The 22,825-nt window shown below is 51.8% G+C and overlaps 2 protein-coding genes and 1 pseudogene across 2 annotated transcripts; 2 read left to right on the plus strand and 1 right to left on the minus strand.

The window, feature by feature from the left end:
* Window positions 1–279: 279 nt before the first annotated feature.
* Window positions 280–3,180, minus strand: LOC112883022 (probable mediator of RNA polymerase II transcription subunit 26b). Its single transcript, XM_025948240.1, has 9 exons — window positions 2,383–3,180; window positions 2,208–2,276; window positions 2,035–2,117; window positions 1,890–1,945; window positions 1,656–1,774; window positions 1,504–1,549; window positions 1,106–1,410; window positions 903–1,020; window positions 280–725 (listed from the first exon to the last, which is right to left on the minus strand). Exons 1-9 carry the CDS (start codon window positions 2,785–2,787, stop codon window positions 592–594), a joined length of 1,335 nt encoding a protein of 444 aa, XP_025804025.1. The 5' UTR covers window positions 2,788–3,180; the 3' UTR covers window positions 280–591.
* A 5,683-nt stretch (window positions 3,181–8,863) lies between these two features.
* On the plus strand, window positions 8,864–14,666 carry LOC112882062 (stomatal closure-related actin-binding protein 1-like). The gene is made up of 13 exons (XM_025947036.1): window positions 8,864–9,001; window positions 10,125–10,431; window positions 11,384–11,512; window positions 11,681–11,773; window positions 12,105–12,245; window positions 12,772–12,840; window positions 12,978–13,061; window positions 13,203–13,383; window positions 13,466–13,582; window positions 13,672–13,730; window positions 13,863–13,997; window positions 14,126–14,275; window positions 14,383–14,666. Exons 2-13 carry the CDS (start codon window positions 10,144–10,146, stop codon window positions 14,416–14,418), a joined length of 1,482 nt encoding a protein of 493 aa, XP_025802821.1. The 5' UTR covers window positions 8,864–9,001; window positions 10,125–10,143; the 3' UTR covers window positions 14,419–14,666.
* Window positions 14,667–15,867: 1,201 nt separating this feature from the next.
* The window catches only part of LOC112881340, a 39,946-nt pseudogene continuing 32,988 nt past the window's right edge, over window positions 15,868–22,825 (plus strand).

Below are 22,825 nucleotides of genomic sequence, written 5' to 3' on the forward strand. Positions count from 1 at the left end.
AAGGCACTTCTCTGCTCGGTAGAAACAATGTCTCCTTGCAGTTCTGCCATGGTGAAACTAGGACACACCACTTGCAGCGATCATACCTAGCAATTCTAGATCGGTTTCTGCAGGGGACAAGCTACCGCTGAATTCAGCGAAAAGACAGGCCCCCAAAAAGGCACTCGAGTCTGAAAAGCAGGGCGCAGGGCGCAGGGCCAAAGCAAGCAGAGAACATCCTCATTCCGATGACAGCGTAGTAGAAAGCACCCCGCATCGCGACCGAGGCGAAGCAACCCATTTCGGAGCTCAAGATCAGAATTGGTATTAGGACTCAGCATCGTATCTTTACAGGTTTGACAAGCACTAGGACGGACCAGCCACTGTGACCAAGGCCAGAGAATGCAAACATGCAATGCACCTCTGGGGAAGTGTCTGGGGGCAATGTGAGCAATTCTGAACCAAGCCTTATTGCTGATGTTTATGTACTGGCCTGGACTAAAAATTTAGTCGATGATAACCCAAAAAAAAAAGAGAGGAGAAGAATGAAGTTTTGAAGGGGATTTGATGGTTGCAATTCTATGGTCACTGCTGCTCAGTGGAATTGGTGCCTCATCTTGACCAATTCCGATTGCTGTTGATGTTGCTGTTATTCCTTGGCTTGCCACTAGGTTGGAAATTCCGGTTGTTCCCTTGCTTCGGCAGATTTTGCGGATCCACCATTTGTATGGTTCTTTGCTTCTTCGCTGCATTGGTGCAAAGTAGAGAAGTCATGATCAATTCATCGCATAATCGCTAAAGTAGCACAATCTAGCAATCAGAAAGAAATGCACACCCAGATCAAACTTTTTCACTACCAGAATGCATCAGGGACACCATGATTAATAATGAGAAAAAAAATTGTAGACATGCAGCATGCATACCATTATCAAATTCTTGGTAGCCTTCCTGAAGCTTTCTCTTAGTGGCCTCTAGCTTCGCATTCTTGGCGAGTTCTAGCTTTGCTCGGACAGAGTTTGCATCATGGTGGGCCGCCGGTTTCTATAGATCAAGCAAAATTTAGACCAAACCAAACTGTGGCAATGAAATAACTACGCACAATTTGTTGACAGCCCGAAACGCTCACCTCAGATGGAACAGATTGCGGCCTGCCTTGAGCTGGTGAGGCATGTTGATGCTGCCTAGGCCTTGCCTGTGGTCTCCCAGGGCCTGACTCTGCATTTGAGGGTCTTGCAAGCATCTCAGCAACAAATTGCTCTTTCGTCTGCCCATTGCTTAGTTCCTGTGGTCGAGACTGCCTCATCGCAGTGTGTTCTTGACTACAATATGGGTCTGGATCATACCGCTGGCCCATTTGAGGAGGCCTTCTAGCTGGTTCTTGGTTTATCGGATACTGCTGGCCGCGGTCCCTATCAGTATTGTTCATGACACCTGAATTGATTTTTTTTAAAAAAAGATAATAAATACAAAAGCCTAGCCAAGAGCAACCACAGAGAGGGGATTTATGGGGGTCTGATCACTCACTTCCATCATCATCCATTCCATCAGAGAACTTGGAACCTTGGTTTTCCTGAGGAATGCCGAGATGGATCAGTGTCAGATCATACCGTGAACCATGCAAGTTTCTGCACTACCATAGACACTGAATTAATTGATTTCAGTATAAAAACAAATACCTCAGACAGCCTAATGGTAGTGCTTGGCGTTGCGAAGAGGTCGCCTTCATCCATGGGGGTAGAAGCCACCCCTCGCTCCTGCTCCAAGCTGGAAGGACCCATGGATTGAGGTGTTTGATCTGCGAATTGTTGCAGAGCCATTAACCGACAACTCAAGTGTAGCGCTAATAATGCCTTGCACCACGAATATGAGTTAGAACTTGGAATCATGAGCTAATTTTGCTTGTTACCTACCTACAACAGCCTCTCGGCGGCGAGCAATCCACACATCAACTGTATGCTTCCAACTTCTGGAGTCACACAAAACATGTCAACATAGAGAACCAGGCGAAGAACACAACAGGAAAACGCTTTCCGAATGATACAGATGGAGACATACTCAATGAGCGATCTGACGAGGTTCCGAATCTGCTTGGAGCTGTGCTTGCGGAAGTTGGCCACAGCCTTGCCAATCGCAGTAACCTATGAAACCAATCCACATGAACACTAGTTAAAAGCATGAACGAATTAAGCACTGAGGAATCCATCAACGGAGGTGGCGGCCGCGCTTACATCCAAGGTGTCGAACGCTAAGTCCAACTCCTGCAGCCTCCGGAGCAGCTCCAACAACTCGGCCTCCGACTGCAACGTGAGAGCAGAGAAGATTCAGTGCTAGTTACCAGTAAGGAACCGACGATGCAAACGGCGGCGACGGCGATACGCAGGGCGGCGAGAGGAAGAGAGGAACCTTTTCTTGGTCGTTGAGGAGGATGGCCTTGATGCGCTCGGTCTCAGCGAGGACGGGATCGTCGCAGCGCGGCGCGCCGTCGTCGGTGATGGCCTCGGCTCGGTCGGAGCTGCAGAGGCTGGGCACGCTGGCGGCGCCCTCGTGGTGGAGCTGAGCCGGCGTGGGCGCCCCCGCCACGGGGGTCCCCGCCGCCGCCCCCGCGACCGCCGCCGCCCCGGGCGCCGCCGTGGCGCCGGTCACCAGGAGCGCGGTGAAGAGGCGCTCGGCGATGCCGTCCCGGCGCTCGCGGAGGGCGCCCGGATGGTCGGACGCGGCGACGGTGATGGCCGCGTCGATGGCGTCGAAGATGCTGTCCCCCGCGCCGCGGAAGAAGCCGAGCCAGTAGTCCCTGGACGGCGGCGCCATCGCCGATCAATCGGCCGGCCCGCCTTGCCCCCTGTCAAGACCGCCCGCCCGCCCTTGCCCCCTCCCCTAGCAGATTAAAATTTACGTTCTTTTCCAATTCGATTTGATTGAGTTCTTCGGTTACACGGGTTCGGAACAGGAGGAGAGAAAAAAGATGCAGATTGACACTCCCGGACGCAAGAACTCGCCGGCGGATTCAGGAACCAAGAAGACGCGACCAGGAAAAGAGGAGGCGGCGAGGAAGAAGAAAGGTTTCCTCGTCCCTCTCTGGCTCTCTCTCCGTCCCCCCTGGTTCTCCTCCTGGGTGCGTGACTAATTCCGATCCTTGTCCTGTCTACCTGTGCCCATCTGCCTATCCCCTCGCGGCTTTGCCCCCCCCCCCCCCCCCCCAAGAGGGAGAGGGACGATGAGAGGAGAGAGAAGGGGGTGCGGGCGGGTGGCGCTGCGGACTTGCGGTGGCTGTTGCGATTGCTCGCTGATTCGCGACTCGCGAGCGCAGCGCCGCAATCCTGGTACGCGGGCGTGCGGTGCCGTGGGCTGGGCAGCGGTTTGCCAGGGAGGAGCGCGGTAAGCCGCGTGGACGTAGCGGTGTCGCCACCGCGCCGGGCTCTGTTGGTTTCGGCCCTGCCCTACCGCTACTGGGGGAGCGCTGCGCGCGCGCACGCCCGTGGCAACAGCCAGGGCTTTCAAAATCTTTTCTTTGCGGGGGTGTAAAAGTGCGGTAGGTTCGGGCTGTCTTTGCGTGACCTCTCTTGATTTGCTATGTACAAAACAGAAATCTGCTCCATGGCTACGATGGCTAGGAATATGCTTGTTGTAGTAATTGTAGATTACTAGTTTGTCCGTTTAATTCTCGAATTACTCTTTTAAATACAACTCGTACACGTGTACCTTGATATCAACGGATATATTTGTCGTCACCTGCAGCTGAATGGATAATCGACCATATACGGCTACCCGTACTTTAACTGACTTGACATCTTAAAAGTAATGTTAGAGCATTTATTAATGATCGAAATCATGTTTTATTATAAAGATAAATTACCATATTGATGATCTAAATCAATGTTCTCGATGTATTTGTGACTGCGTCAACTCATTTGCCATTTCCATCATCTTCTTGGTTATTCCTGTACTCTCCTTAAGCGTGCAACTTCACCACTTGCTGTAATCTTGTAGAGGTCTCTAGTTTCTTAGTAGTTGCTTCTAATGGGAGCCAAGCAATAATACAAAGAGAGGCAAAGTCGGTTGATTATATGCACGAGCAGTTCGATTTCTTTTGTTTCTAAATGGCCATTTGGTTTCCCTGTCTCATTTTCTCCTTGATCAAATGCGCTGCATTTAATTTCTCGTCTCTTAGCCATTCCACTCCCTAAGACCGATTCCAATAGGGACTGTTTTATTAGATAGAGTGTTGGGCTAGTATTTTTGATGAGGTGTCGACGAAAATGAAGTGGGATATTCCATATAGACAATTGTCATGGCACAATTCCCAAAGAAAACTCTCCTGCCTGCACGTAACGACAATTTGAATAATTAATTGAACATTCTCTTGCTTCCGTGGCACTCTTGGAAATACCAATATGCAATTTCCCTTTTGGGATTGGCCTACATAAAAATCTAGGTTAATAGAATTGTGCAATCGTGGTACTCCTACTCTGAACTCTCTCTCTCTCTCTCTCTCTCTCTCACGCACACGCACAAAAACAAGAAAATGGTCCCCGGCGGAGAAATGAAGTCAAGGAACACGACTGTAAAATCATGGCGGACCATCTTTTGGTGAATTGACCATAAAAGCTCTCCCATGCATGCGGGCCTACCATACCTTACCAACCTATCATTAAACTAAATTGGTGTATGTGCCAGCACTACGGACTTTGTTAACTCGCCCATCTTTTGACTCGGCTGTCCACGCCTGAATACTTCCATCAGGAGAAACAAAAAAAGAGAAATGAAATCTAGAACGGAATGTAGGGCCGGTCAAATCCGCGGTGCTGACGGGCCATATAAATTTAAGAAACTGAAGGGTACAAAATCTCTGGTCCTAGTATTAGTATGGCCTGATCAAATCTTGGGGCAGAGCGAGCCTTCTGCAGCTCGATCTCTCGGTTCGACCAGGCAGATTCAATTGCTGCGCTGTTCCAGCCGGAGCAGAAGATCCGGCTCTTGATCCACCATCCATCCCTAGTCCCAATCCCCGCACGCGATCTTTCCGTTTGCTGGGAGGGCAGGCAGCAGGCGGCGCCACCCGGTTACGGTGGGTGCGCTCGAAATGGCGCCCTCGCGCTCTGAAGGGGATCCGTGGGCACTAGGCAGCAGTAACAGAACACCACACCACCACTGGTACCACTGCACAGCAGGCCAGCAGCACGGCCAGCTGTAGCTCTAGCCGCCTCTTTTAGCTCGACGGGCCAGAAATGGCGGTTGGTTGCTCCTGCGGGATGGCAATGGCCATGGCATTCAAGGTTGAGGCAGACCCGTGGAAGGAACACGCACAGTGAAAAACGGGCGTCGGCGGGGCGGAGGTCAGGACTCAGGAGAGGGCGCCGTGTCGGGCCGGGGGGCCTGCCCGCCCGGCACACGTGACGGAGGGGCACGTGCTGTGCCCGCCGAGGGGCAACCGGGCAACGCGCAGAGATCCTCCGACCTGACCGGGTCGCCGCGGGCCGTGTCGAGCGGGCGGCGTACCGCGTGTCACAGGTGCGGCCGTTAGCAGCTGCCTCGCGCGTTCCGGCTCCGTCACGTGGTTGGTGCGAACACCAAGCGAGGCGGCCGGCGAGGGCTGTTCCCCTGCACGGGAGAGCTCGAGGTCCACGGGCCGGGTCCGGGGAGCACCAGCAGCTGTCGCGGCGTGCGTGTGCCGATCGAGAGGCGGGGGGAATCGATATGCCCGGTTGGCCCACAGGCCACGGGGATAGACGGCGGTCGTAGCCCACAAGTTGGTTGAGCGGCGGTGGTGTCGTGGTGGGTGGTGGGTGAGTCACTGACGGCGACGCGGCGTGCGCCGGGGAGCCAACGAAAGGCCGCCGGCTCCTCCCCTCGGCCCCTCTGCTGCCTGACAGCTGCGCAACCGGGCTCTGCTGCTTCTGCTTGCGGCTGGGGAAGCTCCAGTGCTCTGCTGCCTTTTGCCCTAAGCTCAGTGCCGTCCAAGTCCAACCGGACCCACGCATCCACCTGCACGATTCCCCTCCTCGCAATCGTAGCTGAGGTTTGAGCCCCGTTCGTTTCCTACCCTCTAAATTTTAGAACTATTATATCAAAGAGAATCTTGCTATTTAGAAATATTAAATAAAATCTGTTTATAAAACTTTTTGCACAGCTGGATGCTAATTCACGAGACAAATTTAATGAGCCTAATTAATCCATAATTTGCCACAGTGATGCTACAGTAATCATCCGCTAATCATAGACTAATATACCTCATTAGATTCGTCTCGCGAATTAGTACTAGGGTTCTGCAATTATTTTTGTAATTAGACTTTATTTAATACTTCTAAATGATAAGATTCTCTTTGATGTGACCCCTAAGTTTAGACCTTAGGAAACGAACACACCCTCGGTTACCCAGGTCACGCTCCTCCGGCTCGGTTACCTAGTTCACATGTCACATTCTTGGTATCTGTTTTTCTTTGCTACAGTGGTGTTGCTCGCAACCGTCTCTGTTTTTCTTTTCTTTTTTCTCCGAACAATGTGCGTGGAAGTTTTGGTCCGGCCGTGGGAACGTCAAAGTCAGCTGCTTCTTGCTTGCGTGCTGCGTAAGCGTAAGCAGTACCAACAGCTTTTCCACCGCCATTGACCGAGAAATCGTTGCTCCTTTTTTTTTTTTGAAAATAAGTCGTTGCTCCTTCGCTAGTCGAATTTTTCCTCTTCATCCCTCCTCTTGTCCTAGCGCTTGCTTTCTCGAAAAAAGTTGTTCTTAGGAGAGTGTTGTGTTATTTGTTTGGGCCAGGATAGAGGACCCGCCGCAACCGGTCCAGCCCACGGACCCCGCAAACAACAGAACAAAAGATGGGCCAGCGTTTTACCAAAGTACTTCCATAGTTTGGGCTGCGGCCCACTACCTCCACGGGACGACTTTAGTTTCGTCTCGTCTCTTTCGAATCAAGCGACACATGAGAATCTAGCCAGTGCCTGCCCGTGTGTCCACACTCGATCAGGCAAAGCACATGGTGCCCGTTCCACGCAAGATCTTTCTGTCACTGTTTGCGACCAACTCTTGAATGCTGATTGGATGGTCAGGTCACTTGCACACCTGCCGCGCAGTGAGCAGCTGGGATCTTGGTGAAACTCCTGTCGGCCCTCCTGCAGAAATCTCCATCAGTTCATCACTTTCTGCAAAACTTTGGAACCTTTGGTAGCAGCTCGCACCTCGCAGTATCAACTTCTTGCTGCTGCCAGGTTCAAGGAGGCTTTGTCTCGTTTGGCCGCATACCGAAGACAACTGAAAAAAGGTATTTTATAAAAAAACTGAAAAAAGGTAATATTCCATGCATGCGGAACATCCTCCGATTAAAAAAAGAAGAAGAAAAAATTGTGTTCGGTTCTTTATCAAAATACCAAAAAAGGAAAATCTTCTTCCAGCATTTGTTACTCTGACATTCTCCTTTTCCGCATTTCCAAGTGTCCCGTGAACACCATTGCTGAAGCCTGGAGGTCCAACACCCGCAATAAGAGCAACTCCAGCAAACCTTCTAAATCGCACCCTCGCACCCTCCAGATGCTAAATGGATGGTGCCTTTTTTAGAACCTTTAAGTTTGCTTCAATTCCAGCAACATCCCTTCATTCTAACTGATAATAGAGGGCTCGACATCCTAGGAATTGAGGGTAAAATATAGGACCGAGTAGAGGGTCTGCTGGAGTGTATTTTTTAATTTTAGCCCTCTAAACTTAGGATACGAGTTGTTAAGGTCTGCTGAAGTCGCTCTTAGCCCTCAAATATTGCAGCAGCACCGATGTTTCATGGTTGTTTGATTTTGCACTGTGTATTGGGTGGAGTTCGGCAGCAGCGGCGTGATGAAGCATTTTGCATGTCTTCCCGTGACAAGAGATCCTCTCTGCTGATGACACCACCAATTGGCTTTGGCTTCATACATGATGATGGCGTGCTAGAGGTGGACATTGACACGGGCAGTGCGCCCAAATCATTCAGCTCGAGTAACCTGCACGGCTGGTGCGCTAACAACGGCTACGCTGATAGAGTGATAGGCACCGTGTGTACCGTGCTTAAACTAGCTTATCTTCCTCCTTGTAATCACGTTTTATGCAGCCCGTGATGTGGAGGATGTGGCATCGAAGGATTATTTGCGAGCGTTTGTTTGACCAACACCGTATCCTAGATGTCCGGCTGCTCCGGGGAAACCCATCCTAAGAAAAGAAATGATCGCCCTCGAAGTCAAACGAGAGCACATGGATGCTACGCTAACAAGCGAGGAAAATCATTGGAGTGGAGAGTCAGCGTCATTTTCCTTTTGAAACCGGGAAAGCAGGGCAAACCATGTGCGCCGTTGGCTATGCCTTAGCTTCACCACTTGACTCTGCTGCTAATTACTACGTACGTATTTCCTTCAGCTTCTAGAATTTTAACGGGAAACTGAAAGATAATATGAGGGGAAAAAACGTCACGATCGGAAAAAGAGAACCTAAAACGAAGAAGAAGAAGAACGGAAGGTCTCGCCGTCCAAATTCAGAAGGAAGCTAAAAACTGGAAAAAAAAATCAGCAGGCGCACGTAAATAACAGGGATCTGCACGCAAAAGTCCCAACGGCTTTCGAGCCATAAAAAAAAAGTTCAAAACGGGGGAGCGTGGCAGCATATCCATCTCCGGGCCCACGCCACGTTGCCGCCCGCCATCACCGGGCAGGAGCACCGCCCCCCCGAAACCTCCCTCCCAGACGCTCCTCCCAGCCACTGTCCTCCGTCCGATCGAGATCTGACGGAGAGCGCCGCACCCCGGGAGGGAATCTCGGCGGGCCGTGGCGCATCCTGTCCAGCGCGCTGTCCCGTTCCGGTCCGGATCGCACTGGCCTGACCGACCCGCGCGGCCCAGACCTGCGCCCGGATCTTCTGCTCCAGCCTGCTCCTCCTTCTCGTTATCCCGCCGTACTGCGCCCGGCGCTCCTCCCGCCTTCTCATTCCAAGTTCTCCACGCCCCGCCAGGCATCAGCTCCTGCGCTCCGCCGGCGCCGGAAGCGCGGATCCACCCGGACCTCGCTGGTAAGGAAGCCCTAGCTCGCTGCTCGCATCGTTGGATTCCCATTTCCGCCCGTTCTAACAGCTCCTAGTTTTGCTCTGGTCTTCGGTCTTCCATTTCGTCGATGGGAGCAGTCAAATCCGGATAGTTTTTTTTCGCCCAATCCGCCCATTTTCTGTGATTTGCTTGCCCCCATTGCGCTCCGCCCTGCTAGCAACCGCTACCGAGTTGCATTGCGCTCGCATTTCCATGGATGGAGTCGCTGACTGGTTAGCTAGCAACGCTGCATAGAGGGAATAGAGGAGGAGGAAATAGTTTCGAACGGTGGAGTGATACGGGTGTACTTGGTCTGTGTTGGGTTGCCTCACTGGTACAGTGTAGAAATTCGTATGAAGCTATGAATCAATTAGGTGGCGGAAGTCCATTAGGAGTGGATTTTAAGTTTGCTAGAATTCTCGCGGCAGTTTTATTTTAAATTTTTTGGAGCCAATCTCGCTAGTTTTATTTCTGATGAAACATTAGCTTTCGCTTCGTCATTTTGTGTGTGTTTACTTTGTAAATATTTGAAGCCCAACAGGTGTCCATTTGCAATTGCCTACTCATCTTGGTTGCTTGCTTTCAGGAGTGTTACCACAGTCGCTCTTGCACGCTAAAATTTCGCTTTCAGTCATCTTAGTAGTCCCCATCTTTAGTTAACAAACCTCAAGTTCCCGACCACTCAACTGTGCGTTCGTACAGGGAAGTCCTCCTTATTTCGTGGGCAGGTTTGCTCTTGGTGCTATCTAACTGTCCTTTTGAGTGGAATTCAAGCCACGTGATGACAACACTACTTACTTCTCCTGAGTTTTAGTTGCTTCTAGTGCAGATTTGTATCCCTGTTTAGTGGGCACTGGGCAATACTACAGGTTCATGTGATTCTGTACACTGGCATGGCATAAGGGTTGGTACTCACTTGCTAGCACAAGCACTCAGCTATATGTTCGTACTCTGTAATTGTTCTACCAGCATTCCCCGCCTTTTGTTTCTCTCAGGTTCCCCATCGTAACCTTTTATTTTGGTGTCAATTTTTAGCCATTCCATATAAATGATTCTTTTATTGTGGTCAATTACTACTTTGGTACGTCAATGCTCATTTTCTTCAATCAGGACTGAGGATCTCTCGTAGATGACTCGAGCTTCGACTATTGATTTTGGACGGAAGAAGCAGGGCGAGCTCTTTGGATCAGGGCCACTGCGTCCAGCAAACATCATCAGAAATAAATTCCCTACCTTCAAGAATGGTTCAAACGGGATTATTATCAAATTGCCGGATAACCCAGAAATTCCATCTCTTAAGGAGGCTGTTGCCAAGGAGACAGCAGATCTGCTTGATAAGCATCAGCGCCTTTCAGTCCGTGAGCTCACCATGAAATTTGAGAAGGGTTTTAACACAGCCACCCTGTTGTCTAATGAGGTTTGTACTCTAGCTGTTCAGTTCTTTGATAATTATTTAACAATCTTACTATTACTAATTGGAGGCTCCTTTTGAAGCCTCCACGTGAAGCCACCTAGGATCCTAGGTGGACACTCTAAAAAAATTGAGAAATCCTAGAAATTCTTACAAAAATCAGAAACATCCAGCCACCAATCCGACAACTCTAATCATAATAGTCATTGGATCTGTTATCTTTCCTAATAAATTACCCACCTCTGCCATTATGAAAAAAACTAAAGTAACCCCCTAATCTTTATGTAAATTACCCACCTGTGCCATTATAAAAATAATACAAGTAACCCCCTAAATTTGCATATAAATTATTCAATTATGTCATTATTAAAAGTTAAAGTTACCCCTAAATCTGAATCTGAATTATATAATTATAACAAATATTAAAGTGCACCAATATAAAATTCTAAAATTACTATTTCTATCATTATTAATATATTATTTATATAAAAATACTACCCACGATATGTGTCACCATGTATTTATGTACGATGGAAGAGATAAGAATAACAATTTGCAAATAAATGGTTCAATTAAATATATAACAAGCACACACGGAGGTGTGATGCAAAATGAAATCTATTGCAACTAGATAATGATAAATATGTATTTAGAGTATGTGTTAGAATATTTAATAGATGAAAAAGGGCGTGAGATAATATTATAATTATTAGCTATAAGCCTTATTTTTGTATTAATTCTAATTAGTCTGTGAGGGAGCATGGGTTGATAGGCTAGTTGGTTCAATTAGTGGAACTGTCTATATTTGGAGTTGTTTACATACCCTAAGCTTCCATGTTATATAAATAAGCACGTATTCTACTAGTATTTAGTTCTCGATTAGTGCAGTGGCAGATGGGCAGTAACTATTAATTATAGAGCATGCTTATTCCCCTCTTTAACTGTTATTAACTTGCAGGTGAAATGGAGACATGCAGCTTTGTTGGAGCGAGACATCCTTTTGAAGAATCTAAAAAGTGTATTGGAGTCGCTGAGAAGTCGAGTAGCCGGCAAAAATAGGGATGAAATCGAGGAGTCTCTATCTATGGTTGGTTTCTTCTTTTAAATCATACTTGATTCTTGCCAGAGATATTTTTATTTGCTCCTCATGTTTACTTACTTTTGAATTTTATGGTTTGTTTAACTTCCCCTTCTCTTTCTTCTTCTTCAAAAAAAAATTCAATTTACCACCTTAATTGTTCTGTACTTTCCGTAGGTGGATATTTTAGCAGTTCAGCTGTCCAAAAGAGAAGATGAGTTACTTCAGCAAAAAGCAGAGGTCACAAAAATAGCAGCCTCATTGAAACTGGTGAGTTCAAGATTGCTAGTTTCGCAGGCCATAGCTTAGCACCTGTATCCTTCAAATTTTTGTTAACAGGCGATGTGAATATGTGATTATTAGGATACCAATAAATTGAGATTATTTTGGACTACAAATACCTGCGTGAAATTGTTTTAGTACAATGGTCTATTCAGTGCTAGCTGTTTGTAATTTAAAACTAAATAGCAGTCTCCATTTTTTTATTTTTCTGATATCATCTGCTTATATAGAAGCACGCTCGAGCTTTGTCCATCACCATCAGGCACTACATTTTGTTCATTCTTTTCAAGCGCTTCTCTTTTTTCTGTCTTGCTGGTAGGCTTCTGAAGATGCCAAGAAAATTGTTGATGAAGAAAGAGCTAATGCTCAGTTGGAGATAGAAAATGCTAAAGGTGCTGTTCAGAGAGTTCAACTAGCACTTAAAGAGCAAGAAAATGTATCTCAAAGAACTGGGAAGCAGGTTAGTGATATCAAAATATGGACATATTGCGTTGCCTTCATTATTACTTGTAGATCCATTGCATATTTACTTTGAACGCATGGACTGAACCACTTCATCCTATTTACATACTCATATGTCCAGGTCTAATATGTCCTATGATAAACCGACCTTTTTCTTAGTAGACCTTTATGCTTAACTACTATAGACATGTATCCAATTTTGGCGAGTTAAATTCGGTATTGAGTATCGACATAACTCAGATGGTGACCTATAGCATTGACCACCTTTTTTGTGTGTATTTACCATAATCATTTACCTACACACATTTCTTCTTAAACCTTATTTTTTTATTAACTGAAATTGTGAGCCTTAAACCCCTTACCTGTAGCTGTTTGTAGGTGTTAAGGTCTTAATGGTTGATTTAATTTTCGATTTGCAATTTATTCACTATCCAGCTGTTTATAAAAAAATGTTTCCAGCTGTCTATAAAAAAATGTTTCCAGCTACATATATGGTAACCATTTCCTGTTCACAATCTCCTAAGGATGTGGATGAACTGAAGGAGGAAGTTCAAGAAGCACGAAGGGTGAAAATGCTGCATTGCCCAAGCAAGGTAAATCGAAATGCTTACTGCACCACGCTGCTGTTCAAATTGCAAGTTGTATTTTTCCACATCTGGCACATTTCATTGATTGCATGTGGATTTTATAAAGTACCAAATATATTTCAAGTCTCTGAATATGTGTCTAGGCAATGGATATCGAAAATGAGATTCAAGTTCTACGAGATCAACTTGCTGAAAAATCCTCAGATTCTGTTCACATTTTGAAAGAGGTATACATCTTAAATCCATTTAAATCAAACTGCTCATGTTATTCTGTGTTTTGGCAAACCTGTGGAGTTTCATTGTCCTTTTACTTTTCAAATTTTACTTTAGTGCTATTAACTGATTTCTATTGATGCTTTCTATATCAGTTGGAGCTGCACCGACGATTTGAGGGAAATGATCTGCCTTTTTATGTGTTAGAGGGTCTTGAAACCTTAGGTTCAATGTTGCACATAGTTGTTCGGGACAATGCATCTGTAGATTTTTCAAATTTTTCGATCCAGTGGTTTCGCATACAACCTGAAGGAAGCGTGAAAGAAATCATTTCAGGTCGAACTATTTTCATCCTACAGAATACTTTATGATCTAGGTATCATAAATTTTTAACACTTGTTGCTGCTTACACATTTAGGTGCCACAAAGCCAGTGTATGCTCCGGAACCACTTGATGTTGGGCGGTACATCGAAGCTGAAATAAAATTTGGTGGTCACACCTCACTCGCAAAGACTGCAGGTCCAGTAGGCCCTGGTATGTTTTCCTGATGTGTTATATAACATATTTAGCTGCTTCCATAATTATGAATTTGTGAGCTTGCTAACACTACTTTTATTAAGCAGCTGCAGGATTGGCCGATTATGTTGAGGCTCTTATGAGGAATCCTGAAACAAATTATAATGTACGATTTGACATTCCGTATTTGTTCTTTTTCAATGTACCATGTTTTAATCTCTATTATAGCTTTGTTGAAAAGAACTCAAAAATGCGATGCCATCATGCATTTCCTTACCATTTTTGTCCCTCATGGCAGGTCGTTGTTCTTCAAGTGAATGGAGTTGCTCAGCCTGCAGATTCCCTTCATGTTCTTTGCATTGGGAGACTTCGGATGAGACTCGCTAGAGGAAAGGCGGTTGTTGCAAAGGAATTCTATTCCTCGTTGATGCAGGTATTCTGTAGGAACCACTTCCAGCACTTGAAGTGTATAGAGCAGCTCACTTCTGGATCACTCATTGTAGGTTGCTGGTATTGTGAAGCATAGGCCACTGTACCATCTAATTCCTGCTCTGTTTTCAGCTGTGCGGTGTTAGAGGTGGTGGAGATGCTGCCCCGCAGGCAATCTTTTGGCAACCCAGAAAGGAGCTCAGTTTCGTGCTGGGCTTCGAAACAACCAGGGAACGCAACTCGGCCCTCATGCTCGCCCGGAGATTTGCCATGGATTGCAATGTAAGTGACCGAGCTCAAGGGTGGCTGTTGCATCTTGTCGACGTCGTGTTATTGCGGATTGGAGATTGTCAGATCCCTGACCAATTTCCCTGGTTGGATATTCGCAGATCATCCTTGCTGGCCCAGGAGACAAAACTCCCTGACCACTCTGAAGACTGACAGCTTCCCGGAATGTACATCCCTGCACATGCAGTAGTTAGATACCTGATCTGATCTCTGAGTAGTAGGATTCAGTGTAGCAGCGTAGTTAGTGCCTGGCGTTGGCACCGACCGATTCATTTCAGTTTAGCCACTAGTTGCATTGTGGAGTAGTTACAGGATCCAGCGCTGTGTATTTCTGCCCCTGAACTCCTAGTACACCCATAAATCTGATGTGCCTGTGTGTTCTCTACTTCATTCTCTGCCTGATCTCCCCCACGCCAAGCTCAAGCGCGGTTGCATCGAAAGAATCCGACAGGCCGCGGGTGCCCGTCTTGAAGGTGACCTTGGTAGGAGCCGCCTCGCCGACGTACACTTCCACCACGCTGGTCGCTGGCCCAGAGCATGAGCTCCTTGTCTTGAACACCCCCCCCCCCCCCCCCCCCCCCCCCCCAGCGGATCTTCTGCAGTCTAACTACCAGCACATTAATCTGGGTCCAATGAAAAATTGTTGCTTGGAGTACATGCATCTGATGGCGTACGAAAGACAGTTCATGTGTACACATGAACAGTCAACAATTCCCAAAACGGATGCTGGATTGGGTGCCTCCTTTCATGCAAGTGAACAAGGTGCATTTGAGCTTGCAACGTGTAACACGGAAGCTGGCTACGCTGTTGTTTGTACTCGTGTGTTAATAAATAATAAATGTATTAGTTGTTAGTTCTTTTTACGACGATCTCCAACTAATCATTCATCAGCTAAGAGATTTTCCCTAGCTTTAGAGAGAGGGGCTTGACTTGCATGTGTTGACGAAGCGCTAGAACGCGCAGGTTGCAACGACCGTCACCGGCGGCGCTTCTGGGCAAGCCAGTTCAGATCGGTCAGACCGGTTCTTCCAGAGGCGGCGCGAAAACCTAGAGCCACGAGTTTGGGAGGGACCTTATCGGAGCAAATGGAGCTAGGGTTGTTCTGAAGTCGGCATACCACTCAGAACGCCTTCAAACGCTGTGGAGATGCCGGAAGAATAGAATCAGGGTTGGAAAAGCTAGAGTTTGGAGAGTAAAGAACAAATTGTATTGAATCGATTGGGATTACTCTCGATCGGCCGTGGCCTTTATATATATATATATATATAGGCCGGGGAAGTCGTACCCTTTCACGAGTCGGTTTATAAAAATATTCCTAATTACAAGTTAAAACCTACTCGGACTACATATGCCATACTGGTCTGACCGGTCGTTCACAGTCTTTGCCAATTTTAGCTGTCACCATCGTGTTAGCTTGCACGCTGTATTAACTTTGTTACATATACTTCTCGTAATAAAGGAGACAACAACTATACAATTATGTACAAGGTGCCTCAAGCACAATACATATATGTATGTATATATATATATACACACACACTCCCAAGCAAGGAGTAGATCATGCACAGCCCCAAGCAAAGCAAGAAATGGCCGGCTCCGATGACTGCGCCCGCCGGATGCCGTCCCTGCCGTGGACGGTGAGCATCCAGGCCGCCGCGTACGCGTTTGCGCACCGCATGGACGGCAGCATCCGGCGCCCCCTCTTCTGCCTCGGCGACCTGAAGAAGGGCGCCACGCCCACCCCCCGCCCGGACGCCTCGGAGGTCCGGTCCGCCGACGTCACCATCGACGCCTCCCGCGGCGTCTGGGCGCGCGTGTTCTCCCCCCCGGCGGCCGCCGCTGCCGCCCCGCTCCCCGTCGTCGTCTACTTCCACGGCGGCGGGTTCGCGCTCTTCTCCCCAGGGTCCCGCCCCTACGACAACCTCTGGCGCCGCCTCTGCCGCGGGGTCGGGGCCGTCGTCGTGTCCGTCAACTACCGCCTCGTCCCCGAGCAACGTTTCCCGGCGGCCTACGACGACGGCGTCGCCGCGCCGCGCTACCTCGACGGCATTGCGCTGCCGGGCGGCCTGGCACCGGTCCCGTCGACCTGTCCAGCGTTGAATAATCCTTGTGCTCAGGACGTTCTGTACGTTAGTTAGTTAGCAGCGCATGGCTGGTTGTTAGGCCATGAAGGTTGTGGAGCTCTGACTCGCGCTGGGTTCGCGAGGGAGCGCGTCGTGCGCCATGTTCCAGACGTTTGGGATGGCACTCGCCGATGAATAGCGTGGCGTGCATGTCGGGGGAAATGGCCTCTGGTTAGTTGTAAACTTTTTTAGACTGACTCCGACCGGGACGGCAATACGCGAGGCAAAGTCAAAATGCCTGCTTTGGGCGCACTGTAGCGCGAGGCACACGCTCCAACCGGCCAGGCATACCCGCGTGGCAAAATGGATTCGAAGAGAGAGGAACGGCAAAATGCCAGGCGCGCGGACCCGAAGGCAAACACATCGCCCAACCGCCAGCCCCAGAAAAAAAACGATTCGCGCAGGCAGGCGACCAGGCGAACGGCGACCGCCATGGAAGAGAAGCACCCGCGCGGACTAGGCGGCGCAGGCACGCCGGCGAGAAAGGTGACCTCCACCCGCACGGGGACCAGGCAGCGCAGGCACGCCGGCGAGCAAGGTGACCTCCAACTTTTTCTTCTCAACCTCGATTCGTTCGTACTGACCTAGGGTTCTATTTCGGTTTTCACCCGCACTGTGAGAGCTATGCGATTCTGACCTAGTCCCTCTAGATTTCCTTGAACGATTGTATTTTGCACTGATTTGTTCGATTTCGATGGTAGCTGTACTCGGATTTGCCGTAGATTTAGTTGTGAAGACGGGGACATGGAAGAAGGGGACAGGATCTAACTTATTTCTCTCCCCTTCCATTTCCAGATGACGACCCCTGAGAACACGCTTGAGTTTGCGATTGATTGCATGGCCGATGCCAGCAATCAGCTCTCTAACCTTGACAACGAACTCCTGGTTGCTGTGGACTTGGATTACTTTGACGTGCACCAGATGAGAGAGGCGCTGCAATTCATCGCCGAAGGGCTACTACGAGACGCGCTGCAATGCAAGAGCTTCTGGATGAGAGGAAAGCTGCACCTGAGTACTGCAGCACTCCTAGCGTCAGTACACCAGATTGGAGTGAGAATATCAGCCCAGCATCGACGCCATCTTGTGGAAGCCACAGCTCTGACTTTGGCGACGACTCCAGCGAGCCCGCATGGAGCTACCACCCTTCATCTGACAGCGATGCCTAGATTTTCCAGTATTTTAGGGGAGGCCTGATGTATTTTGTTATCTGCAACTATGAACTAAGTTCGTGTGGGTGTGAGACCTGGTGCAGTGCACCCTATTTGTGTAATATATATATGTACTAGACTTTGTGTTCCTTTTAATTTGAACTTGCTTGTGACATTGTTAGTATAAAATGTTCATTGTCATTTGAATTTGGAATTTTAAATGTATATGGCATTGCAGAATGGAGGGCCAATTCCCATACCTTGGTGGTTGTCGGAGGAATTCTCCAGCCGGGTGGCGGAAAGCACCCGCCTAATCCTAGTTAAGGATGGGTTTGGAGGAGACTTAGGAGTGCTCGATCGGTGGACAGATGAACGCAGGAAGGACACGAAGATTTAGAGTGGTTCGGGCCGCCGGAGCGTAATACCCTACGTCCACTTTGGTATTGTATTGATTGTGAGAGCCTGTATGGAAAGCAGCATAAGCTTGTGTGTGTAACCTCTGTTTTCTAACGAGTGCACTCCCCCTTTTATAGTCCAAGGGGAGTGCTTACACTGAGCGGGACCCCGACATGTGGGTCCGGCCTACAGGAGCCTGTTCTACGAGAGACATAGAGATCTTCAACTCCAGCTCCTCTCCGTAGTCCTCTCTATCGAGAAGTTGATGTGCGTATCTACAGCCAGGATATGGCCGTGTACAGCCTTGTCTTGTACAGTGTCCGGCGTCAGCGTTACCCAACAGTGAAGCCGTGCTGTCACTGTTGGGATGGGACCTTCGGTCAGAGGGCGAGACGGGGCTGTCCTGTGGCGCGCGCACTGTTACAGCGCACGCCTTGGCTTGCCTATTACAGGCCATCATCACGCGCGCAGCGCCGTGACGGGACTGCACACAGTCCGCTCACTGTGCATGGTGATACGTCGCGCCGCCTTCAGATCAGGCAGGCTTACCGTGGTGTCAGCTTACCTGCCCCGTGTGTCAGTGGCAGGCCACACCTTTTGACTCTGGCGCACCCGACCCAGCTACTGCATTAAATGCTGGTAGGTGGAGAGGCGACCCGCAAGGGGCCTCCGGCCGCAGGCACGCGGCGGGGCCAGCCTCGCTCCTCCCGCTGGGCTGCGCATGGCGGCACCGGACCCCTTCCCGGGGGAAGGGGGGCCCGGGGCCCCCGAGACCGGTCGGAGCGGGCTGGCCTGTGATGGTCCGGCCATCACACGTGGCGGCCCCGGACCTCCCAGGGGAGACCGGGTCCGCGGGGCTACTCGAGAGTTCTCCCGCCCACCTGGGTGTGCAGAGGCCTCGGACCTCATGGAGCTCGGGGAGGGTCCGGAGACCGTGGTCCCAGCTGTCAGGCCCGGAGGCCGTATGCCACATGGCCCAGAGCCAAGGGGGAGCATGGATTATGAGAAGCCAATGGCCTGGACACCCTAGCAGGAGGTACCCCTATCCGTATGTACCGACAGAGGCCCCCGGGCCCACCTCGGGAGAGGAATGAACCCGCAGGTGGGGCCAAATCCCATCATCGCGTCGGGTGGACAGCTCGTTCCCGCCAGGTGAGGGCATGGGTGTCCTTTTGCCCATAGCGGGATCCCCGAGGGGCCCGTCCTCCGCGCGTACCGTGCGCGTCAGACGGTTCAGATTCTTGTCTTATTTGAGCCCGTCCCGCGGCTCGGGCGGTTCGGATTCCGCCCTTCCCACGATCCTCCAGCACCCACGCCAATGACTGGTGGGCCCGAGCCCACTGGTCATAGAGCGTGAGGGAAGGGGAAGGCGGCGCTGGCGACCGCTCGACTTCTCCTTGGTCGCCGCGGGACGCTAAGGGGGGAGCAGCCTTTTGCATAAAAGGTAAGCGCCGAAGGGAACGGCTACCTTTTTGCTCGTACCAACAACAGACGCCGTAGCGCCCCTTCGTCTCCGCATCCCTTCTCGCGATCGGCTTCCTTGCGCTCAGCCCCCTTCTCTTTCCTGCTCCTTCGCAATCCTCCCCCAATAATCTCCATGGCTTCACTTCCTTTCCCACGCCGCTTCCAGACCCAGGATCAGCTGGACGCGGTGCGGCGCCTTCTGGGGTGGACCGCGCCGGCGAACGCCGGGAAGGTCAGGGCCGGCGAGATTCCCCTCCGCGACCTTGCCGCGGGGGAGTTTGTCCTTTTTAATTCGTACATTATGTGCGGGTTGGTTCCTCCGATCTCCTCCTTTTTCCTCCTACTCCTGGAGGAGTTCGGCCTCCAACTTCATCATCTCACCCCCCACTCCGTCCTCCTCGCGGCGGTCTTCGCCCACTTCATGGAGATGTTCGTGGGGGTGCGCCCCTGCACCACCATCTTCAAACATTTCTACTCCCTAGTCGGGACCGGGAAGAAACGCGGCGAGATTGGCGCTTACTACTTCCAGCTCCGGCACGGGATGGCGGGCTCCTACATCGCCGCCTTCTCCAGTTCCAAGTGGGAGGACTGGCGTGAAGGCTGGGTCATCGTGGCTGACGAGCCTCACGACCGCCTGGAGCTGCCAACGGAGAGCCCCCAGAGCGACCGGAGCACCTGGAAGGCCAGGCCGACAATACCATCGGAGCTCGACCCGGTGCTGTACCGGATCAAGAAGCTGGCGAGGGGCGGCCTGACTTCTATGATGGTGCTGGGCGACTTCTTGAAGCGGCGAATCGCCCCCTGCAGCAGCGGTCCCGGATGGCCTACGTGTACACGGGGCTAAACGACTGCTGCAGGATCGCGCGTGGGCCCGGCGGCGACTTCACCAGGGCGGAGCTGGAGGCGGCAGTCCGGGCGATGACCGGCGAGGCGTTCGTTCCAGAATCCCTGGTCCTCCCGAGCGGGGTGAAGGCCGTGTGCGAGGACCAGGCACTGCGGTCATCGGTCCTGTCGTCGATGCCGACCCTGGACGAGGGCGGCCTGGCGGTCCGGCAGCTGGGAGGGGACCCCAACCGCGGGCTCCAGATCCCTGGCGCCTCTCCGGACCGCCAGCAACGCCCTCGCGAAGGCGCCGGGGAGCCGGCGCCCAGAGGTCCGGCCCCCGGCGGGAAAGGAAAGGAGAAAGCGCCGGTGCCAGAGCACCGGCAGAAAGACAGTGCGGGTGCTGCCTCGGCCCAAAGGAGCGACGAGGCTCAGGGGGCGGCTCCTGAGCGGCGCAGCCAGGCCGAAGGGAGCAAGTCCCGGAGGCTCCAGCGCGGCGACGGTTCCTTGGTCGGGGAACCGGCGCTAAAACGCCAGAAGACGGCGGGGGCAGAGGTGCAGAGCAGAGCTCCACCACCCGCGCCACTATGTCAGCAGCCGGAGAGGAGACCGGAGGGGACACATCGGCCTCCTCCGAGACAGCAATCTCCTCCTTCACCGCCACCAGAACGGCGTCCGGCGACGCCACCACCACCGCCCGAGGCCAATCCACTGCCTCCATCACCGCCACCAGAAACTCCGATGGCCAGGGACACCCACCAAAGGTCCGGGGGGTCCTCAGCTGGGAGGAAGGTCCCTCCCGCAGCCCGGGGCAGATGGGAGTGGTGCGACTTCCCGTAAGTGGTTTTGTCAAGGTTTTTCATTTTCCTTCTTGGCTTCTCGTCCTCAACCATACAGGTGATACAACAGGCCGCAATCTTCGGATGCTCCTACTGGGGGATCCGGCTCCCAGCCAGCGTCGGGACCTCGGCGCCGTCCCCAGCAGGTCCCCGCCCGAAGCAGCTCCAGAAGCTTCCGGACCCTTGGGCCCGGAGCCGGATGCCTCCACCCCGCCACGACCCGAAGCTGCCCCCCAGGAGGAGGCCACCAAGGCCGCTGCTGCTATGGAGGCAGCGGCCGCAGCTTCAGGTGACGAGGCCGGCCTCACAGCCGAGCCGGCGGCTGAGGGGGCCGCTGCCACGGCGGAGGCTGCAGCGCCGGAGGCAGCAGAGATGGCGGCACCGGAGGTAGCGGAAGAGGCGGAGGAGGCGGCACCAGGGGTCGCCGAAGTTGGCAGCAGCGTCTCCCCACCGGTAGAGGAGTAGGAACCGGAGGTGGTGCTAGGGAGACGCCTCCTCCCAAGCACAGCGGAGGTCCCTCTCCCCCGGCTCATAGCCAAATGCCACCAAGCTCAGCAGGAGCTAGAGGCTGGTATGCGCCGGGAGTGGGAAAACTGGAGGCAGAACGCCACCGACTCTCCGACTGGGAGGTTCGCCTGGGTGACCGCATCAACTCCGTCTCCGCCCGCTACGCCGAGGAGCGCGCCAAGCTCGTGCATGGGCGCCAGCTTCTGCAAGAGGAGCTGGAGCAAGCCCGCGTCCGAGAGGCGGCGGCGCTCCAGCGGGAGAAGGCGGCCAGGCAGCGGGAAACGGAAGCCCTTGAGGGGCTGATCGCCGTGGAGGAGATGAAGCAGGCGGTGGCAGACAGGGAGCGGACCGCCCGGGAGCTGGCAGCACAGGCCAGGAAGGCGTCTGCGGCGGTCGAGGCGGAAAAGGCCGCCCTTGCGGATCTGGCGGCGGCGGTAGCAAAGAGAGAAGAGGGGCTTGCCGCCCGAGAAGCAGGGGAGGCGACCCGGCTCCAAGAGCTCCAGAGGCGAGAAGAGGCCGTGGAGGAGGAGCTGGCCGCCGGGACCCGAAGGCTCCAGGAGCGGGAGGCAGCCCTTCGGGAGAGGGAGGCCGAGGTGAAGGAACTCCTGGCGGAGCGGGGCGCCAGCGCGGACCGGTTAACAAGATGGGTCGGCGCGGTGAACCCTCTGCTGGAAGCACTCGGAGCCAACCCGTCTGGGTACCGGAGGCTCCTTCACCACTCGGCGCCGCACTCCAGCTGTTGGACTCCACCGCCAGACGGCTACAGGACGTGGAGGCCGGCATACAGGACCTCCTGGAGACAGAGGGACGAGCAGTTGCTCGGGGGGTGGCGGAGTACATCCTCACCAGCTTCCGGAGCCATGATCCTGCCGTCCAGCTGACTCCCGTCCTGGTCGGACCCCTCCGGGCGATAGCGGCCGCCGCGCGAGAAGGGGTCCAGGAGGCGGTGGACATGGTCGCGGCCCGCCTCCGGCGACGTCCCGAACCTACAGAGAGTGGAAGTGCCTCCGGACCGCCAGAGCAGTAGTGCTAGCATCTTTTTGTTATTTCTTTTGTAATATAACTTTTGTTATTGTAAGATAACCTTATAATATTGTGCATATTCAACGCAATTTTTGTGAAAAACTTAGCTGTTTTCCTGTTGTCGGTTTGTAAGGTGTTCTTGTGCATACCAAGGTCCCGGTGTGGCCCCCTGGGAGGTAGTCGCGATAGGACGGGACTAGCTGCCATAGAACCGAGGTCCTG

The sequence above is a fragment of the Panicum hallii genome, chromosome 2, assembly GCF_002211085.1.
Source record: "Panicum hallii strain FIL2 chromosome 2, PHallii_v3.1, whole genome shotgun sequence".
NCBI classification, from domain to species: Eukaryota; Viridiplantae; Streptophyta; class Magnoliopsida; order Poales; family Poaceae; genus Panicum; species Panicum hallii.

Coding starts and splice junctions, on each gene's coding strand:
- LOC112883022 (XM_025948240.1), bottom strand. CDS start 2,787: ATGGCGCCGCCGTCCAGGGACTACTGGCTCGGCTTCTTCCGCGGCGCG. Junction 1,775..1,889: donor CCGCCGAGAGGCTGTTGTAG/GTAGGTAACAAG, acceptor AACAATTCGCAG/ATCAAACACCTCAATCCATG. Junction 1,411..1,503: donor TGGAATGGATGATGATGGAA/GTGAGTGATCAG, acceptor AAATCAATTCAG/GTGTCATGAACAATACTGAT.
- LOC112882062 (XM_025947036.1), top strand. CDS start 10,144: ATGACTCGAGCTTCGACTATTGATTTTGGACGGAAGAAGCAGGGCGAG. Junction 13,384..13,465: donor CGTGAAAGAAATCATTTCAG/GTCGAACTATTT, acceptor TTACACATTTAG/GTGCCACAAAGCCAGTGTAT. Junction 13,583..13,671: donor TGCAGGTCCAGTAGGCCCTG/GTATGTTTTCCT, acceptor TTTATTAAGCAG/CTGCAGGATTGGCCGATTAT.